This window comes from Nuphar pumila, chromosome 7, assembly GCF_984573655.1.
Source record: "Nuphar pumila chromosome 7, dmNupPumi1.hap1.1, whole genome shotgun sequence".
Taxonomy (NCBI): Eukaryota; Viridiplantae; Streptophyta; class Magnoliopsida; order Nymphaeales; family Nymphaeaceae; genus Nuphar; species Nuphar pumila.
The window spans coordinates 110,796,657-110,810,101 of NC_143255.1; the positions used below are offsets into that span (position 1 = coordinate 110,796,657).

At 38.5% G+C, this 13,445-nt stretch overlaps 1 protein-coding gene across 4 annotated transcripts in view; it reads left to right on the forward strand.

Moving 5' to 3' along the window:
- LOC149832923 (uncharacterized) overlaps positions 1-13,445 on the forward strand; it is an 81,694-nt gene that overhangs the window by 48,350 nt on the left and 19,899 nt on the right. For 3 of the 4 annotated variants that reach the window (XM_090012642.1, XM_090012645.1, XM_090012644.1), the window contains exon 5: positions 1,500-1,586. The exons of the other annotated variant lie outside the window; for it this stretch is intronic. In XM_090012642.1, the coding sequence (XP_089868768.1) occupies positions 1,500-1,586 (87 nt within the window). The remainder of the gene's footprint in view (positions 1-1,499; positions 1,587-13,445) is intronic. 4 annotated transcript variants of the gene reach the window in all.

Below are 13,445 nucleotides of genomic sequence, written 5' to 3' on the forward strand. Positions count from 1 at the left end.
ATGTTTTATAAGTAGGTATGGCCTATGGCGTCAGTCTTTGATTGTGGGTCTGGAGACAGTTGCATTTTCTAGAGATGTGCCATGATCGCGGTGCTAGGTGAGTCTCTATGGAATTTCTCTTAGTCAAAAGATAAAGTATTGTTAATAAAGAAAAATCAAATTCAACTACATTAGAAAAACCATTAAATTGTTTGGTACTTGATGGCTAGGACAAGCACATGCAGTGTTGGTAAGCACTGATGCAGAAACTAGCTAAACTGGCTGTCATTTATTGGTGTAAAGGTCAGTTCTCCACTCCAGGATTCATTGTGACAGGAAAATAATCATCTTCAAAGCAAACAGTGAATGGTATCTTATTGATTCTGTTAAACATATCTTTTCGAGAACTGCATATGGAATATTTTACTAGGGCTAAATAAATGTACTGCAAATATATTTATCTTGCTATGGGGATCTTGACATCTGATTAATGAATTTGTATCGAGTTTTATTTTTTTAGTTTCTCCTTGAGTTTGAGAAGGAAAAAGAAAAAGCCATGAGCTCTTCTTGCCATCTATTCCTTTGTTACATAGAAGTTTCTGGCGTGCTGTAAAAGTGGTAGGTCTAGTAGATCAATCTTGGTCTATCATTTCCCTCCTGCATAATATGGGAAGTTGGTAACTAGGAGGATGGGGAGGTTTTCAGTGTAGTAACTTTTATGACTTGAGTATATTATTTAAAAAAGATTTCATATTGATTAAGAATTTGAATAGTTTTTCAAAAGAATAATGACAGCTGAGGTCAAAGGGAATGCATGCCTAAGGTCCTGAGTATTTGGGTTTCCATGTGCTTTATGAATATTTTAATAAGATTTTCATAGTGATTAATAATTTGAATGGTTGCCTATTAAAAAACAGAATTTGAATGGTTTTTTTCAGAAAAAAGAATAATGAATGGTTTCCACATACTTTATTGGAGTTTTTAAGCATCTTTTTGGAAAACCAGTCTTGTGCTTGACTTTTTGGACATCAATGGGGAACTACGAGCTTGTTAGCTCTTCCATAGTTGTTTTTCTTCTTTTTGGTACTTATGTGAATTTAGCTGAATTATTCTAATCTTTCTCTCTCTCTCTCTCTATATATATATATATATATATATCTCCAAAATTCAACACTTTTCTATTTTAAAGTGGACAAATCCCGTTCTAGTAGATTGCTATTGTTGTCTAATCTTGGTCTACTGCTATGTTGTTTTATTTCTTGAGATGTAATGGTTGAGTTGAAGTAGATTACACTGTTGTGTATTAGTTTTATTGCTAGAGAAGTGATGTTGAGTTGAAAATTAACTTTAACAGCATTGACACTTGGTACATTAGTAAACAAGTGGGTGCGCTTAGACAAAAATCAGAGTTTTGCTTTCTTTACACACTTTGTTAGCTCTTTTGCTGATACAAGTTTTGCAGTATCTAAGACAAAAAGTTTTGTGGCTTGACTGGGGGACAAATGGTGCTGAATTTGTAGGTATCTTTGGGCAGAGCAACAGGAGATATTACTGTGGACATTGACTTGAGAAGAGAAGGCCCTGCAACTAAAATATCACGGCGACAGGTAAAATGTTGAACTGGTAGATTTTTTGAAAAGTGAGTTCACCACCATAATGCCCCAAAGTGAGCTCGCCACCATAATTATTAAAAGATTTCATTTTGTAGGAAGTTAGCTGGACAATAAAAGTGTTCTGGCTTAGTAGTGTAATACATTCTACTTCTGTTTCTCACTCTTCCTCATGTACGGAGTTGTTAGCTTCCACCATAATGCCCCAAAGCGAGCTCGCCACCATAATTATTAAAATATTTCATTTTTTAGGAAGTTAGCTGGACAATAAAGGTGTTCTGGCTTAATAGTGTAATACATTGTACTTCTGTTTCTCACTCTTCCTCATATACAGAGTTAGCTTCCACAACCTTTCATGAACGTTAATAAGTTCACCACAGATTTTTGCCCCTGACAAATTCAAAATTCACTTTGGTGGTTTCATGCATTAATTATCACTGCCATGTGCATTATTATGATTTTATAAAGATAAATGACACATTTATTAGTTTTACTTTTGGAAATTCTTGGTAGGGATGTCTGGTAAGATACACCTTAACAGAGTCCGATTTGGATTTGGAGTCAAACATAGGAACACCCTAACAAAATCTAAATCTGTTTCATAAAGTAAAATTCAAGTCCAACCTGAAATCTGGTAAGACAGAGGAACTCAGTCGATTTGTCTTGATAATTAATGATTACCTTTGAAAAAGTATTGACTGCCTTGCACTGTTCCCTGTTTTTATCAAAGGATTCGAAAAGCTGCCTTTTTACTTTATGGAACCAATTTTGAAAGGCATTACCTAGGGATGCACACAAGCCGGTTGTCATGGTCTTTTTGCTGAGGACCGTGCAACGCCTAGGATGCAGACTAGCAAGCTTGTACAACGGAAGCAGCGTGCTGGAGCAACGTGAGGCGGTGCGTCGAGAGGCGGCACCGAGGAGCGAAAGTGAAGTGTGGGCGACAACTCTTCAAGGCTACCGTGTAAGTGCGGATGCCCAATTAGTGCTCACAGCACTTGGGAGGAAGCTATCGAGGCTAGAGGCTCGTGGGCCAGCAACAACCCAGGAGGGACGACCACACGTGAAGCCATAAAGGCAAGCAGTGTCGCAGGCAATCACCAATGGGCACGAGCAACCTGCAAGCAAACAAACAAGTACACAAGGTGGTGTGACAAGACACCGAGCAAGCAACCGAAAGGGCGAAAGCACAATGTCCAAGAAATACAACTTCTATTCATAAGTTGGCCAAGCGGCACTTACAGACGCGACATGCGAGGAGACACAGAGACTCACTGTGGGACGGTCTTGGAGAATGGGCCTTCGAGGGGAGTATCAGATTTCGTATGTTCAGCTTCACAGAAAAGTATATATATATATATATATATATAGAGAGAGAGAGAGAGAGAGAGAGAGAGGAGTTGCAGAATCGGCTGGGGCGGCACATCATGGCTCGACCTCCAAGCCCTAGCCTTTATAAAACAAAAAGGATATACAATGATCCTTGTAATATCAGAGATATATTACAAGGATGCCATTAATGAAGCAATATTTAGCATGTGTCATTTAACATGCCATGCGTATGGATCTGGATCCAGATCCATACGCAAAACTATATTTTAACACCCTCCCTCAAGTTGTACGTGATTTTGGAGCATGTACAACTTGCTCTTCAATAGCCAAAATTGACGTCCTGTTAACCCCTTGGTAAACAGGTCTGCCACTTAATCTTCTGTTCGAACATGGCGTAGTTCTATCTCCTTCATCTCGACTTTCTGCCGTATGAAATGTTGATCAATCTCAATGTGCTTCGTTCTGCTATGCTGGATAGGATTACATGCAATGTTTATTGCGCTTTGATTGTCACATAAAAGAAATGATCCAATAATTGTCTCTCCAAGGTCACTCAATAAGTGTCTAATCCATGTGGCTTCTGCCGTGCCTGCAGCCATCGATCTGTATTCAGCCTCTGTACTCGATCGTGCAACTGCCTTTTGTTTTCTGCTGCTCCAGGACACTAAATTGTGTCCAATATATACACAATATCCAGAGACAGATCGTCTCTCATCTGGATCCCCTGCCCAATCTGCGTCTGTATAAGTGATGAGTTCATGTCCTTTATGCAGATTATCGTTCTTGCGATAAACAAGTCTGTCTCCTATAGTTCCTTTTAAATAGCGTAGAATGCGCTTCACAGCTTCCATATGACCCTCCGTTGGAGCATGCATAAACTGGGATACCTGATTGACAGCATAAACTATATCAGGTCTGGTGAAGGTCAAGTACTGTAACATCCCCACGAGGCTTCTATACGTTGTAGGGTTGACACAAAGATGACCATCTTCAGAGCTCAGCCTTTGATGCAATACACTAGTAGTACTGACTGGTTTGCAATTCGTCATCCCGGCTCTTTCCAGAAGGTCAAGAGTGTATTTTTGTTGCATGAGTGTCAATGTGTCTTGTTGTCTGTCAACTTCCACACCAAGAAAATACCTCAACTCCCCAAATCTTTCATCTTGAAAGTTTTCATTAAAAACTGCTTCACGTCTTGCACATGATTATCTGAGCTCCCAGTGATCACAATGTCATCAACATATATAAGAAGAAGCATAACAATGTCTGCCTTTTGGTAAATAAAGAGTGAGTTATCCAGAGAGCATCTTCTAAAACCATAACTCTGAATTTGCATAGAGAAACTTTCAAACCAGGAACGGGACGTCTGTTTCAATCCATACAGAGATTTCCTTAGTTTGCACACCCAGGCAGTAGGATCCTTCTCGGCATAACCAGGAGGTTGCTCCATATACACTTCTTCTTCCATGCAAAAATGCATTTTTAACATCCATCTGGCTAAGGCTCCAACCTCGATCGACTGCTAGGGATATGATGACACGAATAGTACCCATTTTGACTACCGGACTAAAAGTGTCATCGTAGTCTTCACCATATTGTTGTGTGAATCCTCGAGCAACAAGTCGCGCCTTATATCTGTCAATACTTCCTTCAGGCTTATACTTTGTTTTATAAACCCATTTTGAGCCAACTACATTCTTTCCTTCTGGCCGAGGGACTATTTCCCAAGTCTGGCATTCATGAAGAGCTTCCATTTCTTCATTCATAGCTTCAGTCCAATGACGGGATTGAAGAGCTTGATTAAAACAAGTGGGTTCATCCTCTTTTGTGAGCTGAGACATAAACAACTGGAAATCAAGGGTGATGGTCTCATAACTCACCCATCGTTGAATAGGATGCTTAATGCGTGACGGCCTTTGAGCCGGATCATTGGCGATGCTTTCCACATTCCTCGGCTCTGTATTTTTGTCCCGTCTAGTGTATATCTGTCCAGAGAAGCGGTCTACTGGGGGTGGCACAACTGGAGATAATTCAACATGCATCTGTGAGTCATTCAATTCCCTACTCAAGCCGAAGGAAGGACAATTTGTCTGACATGTTTCTCCTGTATTAGCAAAAAGATCGGCGCTCATCCATGGATCATATACTTCTAATTCTCGAGATGGCAACGCTGCAGAGTCATTAACCTGAAAATTTCGTTCGTCAAAAACAACATTTCTGGAGGTCCTAATACGTTTTGTAGTAGGATCATAGCATCGATAACCTTTGTATTCATCTGCATACCCAACAAATCTACACTTGACAGCCTTGTCCTGAAACTTATTTCGCAGAGATGAATCAATATGTACATAACATACACAACCAAAAACACGCAGTTCATCGTAAGAGGGATGTTGCCCAAATAAAGTATAATAGGGAGATTTCCGATCCAAAAGTGCCATAGGAAGACGATTTATGATATGAATAGATGTGTGAAAAACTTCTGTCCAGAGACTAACGGGCACATTGCTATCATGTAACATGCTCATCGCGCTCTCGACAATATGCCTGTGTTTCCTCTCTGCAACCCCATTTTGTTGAGGAGTATGAGGGCAAGAAACCTGTCGACTTATTCCTTTATCCCGAAGAAAGGCAATAAACTCGTTCGATGAATACTCTCCTCCACCATCACATTGTAAATGCACAATATCACAAGCAAACTTGGTTTTGACCATTGAATGTAATTCCCGAAATATTTGAAAAACTTCATGCTTGTGTTTTAAGAAATATATCCAAGTATAACGGGAATAGGAATCAATAAAGACAACATAGTAACGACTCCCAGAAAGAGAAGGAATAGGTACGGGTCCCCAAACATCGGAACAAATAATCTCAAATGGCTTTGAAGCTCTTTTATTTATAATATGAAAAGGAAGAACATGGCTTTTGCAGAGTTCGCATAAAGAACATTTATTATTATTAGCAAAAAATGAACATAAACTAGACTCTGGAAGGAGACCATCAGATACAAGATTTTCAACGAAACCCCGACTACAATGTCCCAAACGACTATGCCAAATATCTGGCTTATTACAATAAGATGAATTAAAAACTTCTAATGAAGGGAAAAACAAAGACTCTGAAGGCGAAGACACTGAAGGATGCTTGGACGACTTCAACTGGAGGACTGGGACTGAAGACGAAGACACTGAAGGAATCTCCTTGAAGACGTACATGTTTCCTTGTCGCTCCCCCTTAGCGAACGTCTCCTTCGTTCGTAGATGCTTAACATAAACAGAAGAGGGAGTAAATTCGACAGAAGAATTCATATCGTCAACAAGTTTAGCTACAGAAACAATGTTCTTTTTAATATTAGGAGCAAGAAGGACATTGGACAAGTGAAGTGAGGACTTTGACATAGGGATATGTGCATTGCCAGTATGACTAATGGAGTGATAAGTTCCATCTCCCGTAACTATACTACCTTTTTCAAAATAAGGCAATAAGTGAGATAACTTACCCGCATTACCCGTAACATGCGTGGCGGCACCTGAATCAACATACCATTCGCCTTGTTCATTTTGCTTGATCGTCATCTGTGACAATGCTGATAACAAAAGTTGTTGCACATCTGTGGATGGCCCTTTTGTGTCCACAGCAGTGGCGGATTTATTTTCAATTTTGTTTATTTTTCCTCTATTCTGTAGATTGAATCAACAATCAGCTTTCACATGTCCTCTTTTGTTACATAAGAAACAAGTGGGCACTCTCCTCTGATTCCTTGTGTTAAAACCCCCTGAAAGATTAGGTATAGGCAAGATACCACGTCCTCCCTGCCCAAAACGTCCGCGGCCTCTGCCTCCTTGATGCCCGCCATTCCATCGTCCAAAACCTACAGAAGTGTCCATGGCCAAAACTGAATGAGGACGAGCTGATTCATTTCCTTCTGCCCTTTGCTTCATAATCATCTCATGCTGGAGAAGTTTCGGGACAAGGCTGTCAAGTGTAGATTTGTTGGGTATGCAGATGAATACAAAGGTTATCGATGCTATGATCCTACTACAAAACGTATTAGGACCTCCAGAAATGTTGTTTTCCATGACTGTCATGGAGCCTTTCTTCAAACTTTGAAATTCATTTTTTAAGAACATAACTCGGGATTCTGATATCTGAGAGTAAGTCTGTGACAGCTTACTCCACAGATCCGCCGCAGTGCAATCATCTGAAATAGTAACCAACACTTCTTGAGAGAGTGTTGACGTAATATAAGCAACTAAAGACTGATCCCGCTTCCTCCAAACTGTATACTCTGGATTCTTAATGGAAATGGTAATTGTGTCACCTTTCTCATCCTTGGTTTCCTGCAAAATAAGCCGTGGTGGTATAGGAACTAAACCATCCAAATGTTCATCGAGATCCTGACTCCGTATAAAAGGTAGGATTTGCCTCTTCCAAGTCAAAAAATTAGAATGAGTAAGTTTTTCTGTAACGAGCTGACTCAAGAAATTTGCAGAGGGACCGGATGACGATGAGTAATCCATATCAATGGGACAATGAATAAGCAAACAAAACGAATGAAAGAAACGAACAGGTAATCAGGAGAACTTCAGTTTTTTTTTTTGCAGGATTCAGAATCGAGATTGCAAACTGTTACAATCTGCCTATAGGCGTTATACAGGGAACACTAGAATAGCAATAAAGGAAAGGAGAAAAAAAATCTGGAAGCAAAGAGATTGCAAACTGTTTGCAATTAAAGGATGAATAAAAATGGTGACTACAATAAAAAATTGAATCAAACAGGCTGCAATCAGATAGGAGAACAATTTGCAATGTTGACTGCAGTCCTTGATAAACGAGAAAAAAAAATTGCGTAGCAGACGATGAGATGGATATCACGTTAAGAATCAAACAGGCTGTTTATGAGTAGCAGACTAGCAGGATAAAAAAAAATGGCATAGAAGGATATCACAGAGAGGATAAAAAGGGGAACGAGAACTAGCAGATTGGGTAGAAAGATTGGAGAGGAGAAAGAAAGATTGGAGAGGAGAATAAAAGATGGATGACGAGCCAAAACCTGTTTCTTCAGTTGGCTGGCTCAGATCTCGCTGAACAAAACTTTCTCGAGAAAATGAAAAACCCTGTTTCTTCAGTTGGCTGGCTCAGATCTCGCTGAAGACGCCTCTAATAGGATTTCGCAACCCTGTGCTTTGATACCATATCAGATTTCGTATGTTCAGCTTCACAGAAAAGTATAGAGAGAGAGAGAGAGAGAGAGAGGAGTTGCAGAATCGGCTGGGGCGGCACATCATGGCTCGACCTCCAAGCCCTAGCCTTTATAAAACAAAAAGGATATACAATGATCCTTGTAATATCAGAGATATTACAAGGATGCCATTAATGAAGCAATATTTAGCATGTGTCATTTAACATGCCATGCGTATGGATCTGGATCCAGATCCATACGCAAAACTATATTTTAACAGGGAGCTCTACCTATCGAGTATCCTTCTAAAGGTGTTATGGGTGCTGACTCCCCAAGGACAGGAGGAACCCCAAAAACACTTGGGGAACCATAAAAATTTCAAGAGGTTCTTTTAGCCATGGAGAGGCAACATGGGCACGCATTGGCATAGAGCTCATGGCAGTGCTTCTCCCCTTAAGCTATTGGCCCATTGAGCCACGTAGGGCTATAGGTAGGATTGTACAGGGATAAATAAGCGGAAAAGAGTACCTAGTTATGCCATGACACACATGTATCATGGTTGTGCACGTGGGGCATGGCATTCTCCCTGACTGAAAACGTCGTCGTCCTCAATGACTATTGCAGCCGATCGAGGTACTCAGCGATCTTTGCTTGAAATTGGGAGAGCTTCCTGGTGTCCTCCCAGCTTCAGGAAGGTCCTTCCGAGCCGATCTTGAACAACCTAGCATACAATTTGTATTTTAATTACTGGGTTCTACATTTGTTCCTCGATCAATATCAGGAATCAACACCATTAATCAAAACATTAGAAATCAACACCTAATGTCGAAACATCAGGGAAATCAACATCCACTGACACCACTTTCTTGGCATACCAATAACTACAGTTGAGTCAACAACATCACTCATAGGAAAAGTGGCCGAAAGCTCTCTAAAATCGTGGTTGGGAAGTAAACCACACATCGGGTTTTGGAACACAATTGCACACAGAGTTTTAGTATCCTCACGGTCCCTCGTAACTGTCATTCAAGATTCCTACACTGTGGAAGGGACATCAAAGAAGATATTAATTGCACTGTTTTGGTCTTTTTTATCAATTAAATCAATTTCAAGTTCTTTATATAAGAACCGTTTTGCAAATCAACATGCAATAACAACTTCGGGTCTTGATCCTCACAATAACAATGTAATTAAATTTGGAAAACCAATAATTTCCATAAGTTATTTTGCAATGCATAAACAAATCAATAGCATTGGAGCAACATATGCTAGTGTGCAATTGTTAGGACTCTAATAACCATTGCATCAACTAAAAAATGGCCTATATATATCAATTAGATGCTAAAAATGCTTTTCTTAATGGAGAAGTAAACGAAGAAGTTTATATGGATCCTTTGTTGAGATTTGATATTGAGAAAGAAAAATCTCTTAAACTCTTAAAAGCTTTGTATGGTCTTAAACATGCCCTCAAGGTCTGATATGATAAATTCAGTAATGTTATGATTAATTTGGGTTTTCATTTATGCTATACTGACAACGTTTTCTTCGTGAAAAGTATATGTACTGGCATGGTTATCCTTCTACTTTACGTAGATGATATGATTATAACAAGAAAGAACAAAAAGGAAGTTAATAATGTTAAAAATGTTTTAAAAGATAATTTTGATATGTCAGACCTAAGATTCTTAATATATTTTTTAGGAATTGAAGTTGCATACTCTCTCAGAAGGTGCATACTTTCTCAAATAAAACTTGCTGCGCATATATGTACTAAATCTGATATTTTAGATGATAAAAAAGTGAAAACTTCTGAAGTGGTGAATGCTAAATTAAGAGTTAAAAATGTGACTCTTCTTGAAGACCCCATACTCTTTCTATCCTAATCCTTATTTTTAGATTTATTTGCTTATACTGATGCTGATTGAAGAAAAAATCCTAATGATAGAATATCAACTACTGTTTTTTGTGTTTTTCTAGGAGATTTTTTTATTGTCTGGAGATGCAAGAAACAGCGAAATGTCTCATTATCCTCTGCTGAAGCAGAATACAAAGCTATGACAACTACAACTATGAAACTTGTATGGTTAAGAAATCTTGTCAGAGATACGGGCATTGACATCTCCAAACCTTCGAAGATGTGTTGTAATAATAAAAGTGTAATTTATATTGCCAACAACTACACTTTCCATGAGCGCACGAAGCACATCAAGATGGACTGTCATTATGTTTGTGATGAATTCTTGAGAGGAATTATTGAATTGCATTTTGTCACTTCAAAATTTCAACTTGTGGACTTCTTTACTAAAGTTCTTGTTGCTGCATGCTTTTTTTTCCTTAACAAACTTTCAGTGTTTACACTGTAAGTTTGAAGGAGGTAGTGTTAAAATAGTGTATATATATATATACTATTTATGATATGTAATTTGCTTTTTGAGTGAGGGGTATTTTGATCTTTTTTCCTTGTAATAAAACAATCTTTAGGGACTTGCGTGTAGCCCTTTTTTTTTCTTTTTCTTTTTTGTCCTTTACCAAAAGGTGAAGGCTTTTTGGTATTTGACCAAAGAGCTCTTGGGAGGCTGCCCAACAACGCTTTATAGCTCCCAAGTGGTCTCCCCTCAAAGGGGGTTTTTGTGTATAAATGGGGGTCGACCCCCTCTTGTTTTTTCAATGTTTGTATTAAGCATTTGATCAATAGAGACTTATATTTTTACATTATTGTTTATTTTCTTTTTGCCTTATTGATCTTTGTATGGTCCCATATAGTAGACTTGTGCATGTGCACTTTTATGATTGTAATCTTGTAAGCCCTTAGTGACTAGTGTTTCATGCTTCCACATATTTCATTACATATCAATGATGGTGTCGGTCAACATTTGTTATTCTCAGTAAGTAACCTAATTAGCCTATACATGAACATACAACTTTTGATGTTAGAGTGAATGCAGGCGAGTCTCTGCCTCAAGTCCAGGATGAGAATGGAGGGAAAAGGAAAAGAAAGTGGAATGATGACCCCCAGGATTAGATTGTAAGGAGTGGTATTCTGTAAGCTTTATTTTCTGAGAACCCGATTAGAGTAATATTACAGGAAGCTTTATGGAGGCACTAATGAAAAATGTGTAATGAGATATTGCGGAAATATAAAGAGTGCTTATAAGCACTTACAATAATGAATAAAAGAGACAATATCACAAGTCCACTAAGGGACAACACAAGCACAAGCCTTTAAGAAGGCAACAATATAAAAAACCTCTTATTGAGAAGAGAGAAATCTCTCAAGAATGAAAAATATACAAGGGTTCACCCCTATTTATACAAGAGGGAGAGGAGAGAAAGGAAGGCCAAGGGCCTCAAAAGGAGAGCCCAAAAGGGGGCTCCCATAGAGTCGTTGGGAGCCCCCAATGGTCACATTTGTGACCGTTGGGGGCTCCAACGACTCTATGGTTGGAGCCCCCTTTTGGTCCTCAAAAAATACAAAAAACAAAAATAAAAAATAAAAAAGAAAGTTACATTTTATCAAAACTGGAAAATAGCTGTTTTCTAAAACAACTATGTGAAATTACAAAAATACCCCTATCGAGTATTGATGTAATATATATATATATATATATATATATATATATATATATATATATATATATATATATATATATATATATATATATATAAGAGGTACATTTTAACACCCCCCCTCAAACTTTACGGGGCAATGACAGAAAGTTTACCAAGAAGAAACATGAAGCGAGGAGCCGGAAGAGCTTTAGTGAAGAAGTCCGCCAACTGATATTCTGAAGTGACATACGGTAGAGCAATGGTTCATCGTAAGAATTCGTCACGAACATAGTGACAATCCATTTCGATATGTTTTGTACGCTCATGGAAGGTATAATTGCTCGCAATATAGATGGCACTCTTGTTGTCGCCTCATAATTTTGAGGCTTCGGTAATATCAACCCCCATGTCTTTAAGCAGACTGCGAAGCCATACAAGTTCCATTGTGGTGGTTGCCATAGCTCGATACTCAGCTTCAGTAGATGATAGTGAAACTTTCTGTTGCTTCTTGCATCGCCAGGCAATCAAAGAGTCCCCTAAAAAGACACAAAAACCAGTAGTTGAGACTCGATCATTGGGATTACCTCCTCAATTTGCATCAGTATAAGCAAGAAGATTCAAGGGAGAAGAGGAGGATAGAAATAACCCTTTATTGATGGTATTCCGAATGTAGCGAATGATTCGGAGAACAACACTCATATGCACAGTGGTAGGAGCATGCTGAAATTGGCTAACTGAATGAACCGCATGGGCGATATCTGGTCTGGTGATGGTTAAATAGGTGAGAGACCCAATGAGTTGTCTGTAGGGTGTGGGGTCTTCCAGAAGAACCCCATCCTCCAACCGTAATTTGGCATTAATAACCTCGGGAGTCTTTACTTTCTTGTCATCAGAAATCCCAGACTTAGAACAGATATCTGCAACAAGCTTTATCTGTGACAAAATATATCCTCGAGAAGAATATGCAACTTCAATTCCGAGAAAATATCTAAGAAAACCTAAATCAGACATATCAAAATTATTTTTTAACATATTTTTAACATCAATAATACTATTTTGATCATTCCCAGTGATAATCATATCATCAACATAAAGCAACAATATTACGATACTAGTACCTGCATTTTTGACAAAAAAAGCAGTGTCAGTATAACAAGAGTGAAATCCTAATTTTATCATGATATCATTGAAACAATCATACCAAGCCTTAGGAGTTTGTTTAAGACCATACAATGCTTTCAAAAGCCGAAGTGTTTGACCTTGCTTAATATTAATTCCGGGTGGCGGACCCATGTAAACTTCTTCACTTAAACTTCATTTAAAAAAGCATTTTTACGTCAAGTTGATAAATAGGCCATTTTTTGGTTGATGCGACAGCTATTAGGGTCCTGACACTAGTCATTCGAGCTACGGGAGTGAATGTTTCTTCATAATCAATGTCATATTCTTGGGAGTATCCCTTAGCGACTAATCTAGCTTTACATCGTTCCAAAGAGCCATCTTTTAGTTTTAACTTTGAAGACCCATCGACACCCAATAGGTTTTTTGTGTGAGGATAAATTAACTATTTCCCAAGTATTAGCCTTTTTTAATGCATTTAGTTCAACTTGCATTGCTTCAACCCAATGTGGTATAGATTTAGCTTGATTATAGTGAGTGGGTTCAAAATAAGAATGTAGGGTTATTAAACACGCCCGATAGTTGGGGGTTAAAGAATCATAGGATACAAACCTATTTGGGGGTATTGATATTCTAGAAGAATGTCTAACTTGAGGTTCCTCAGAAGATTCAGA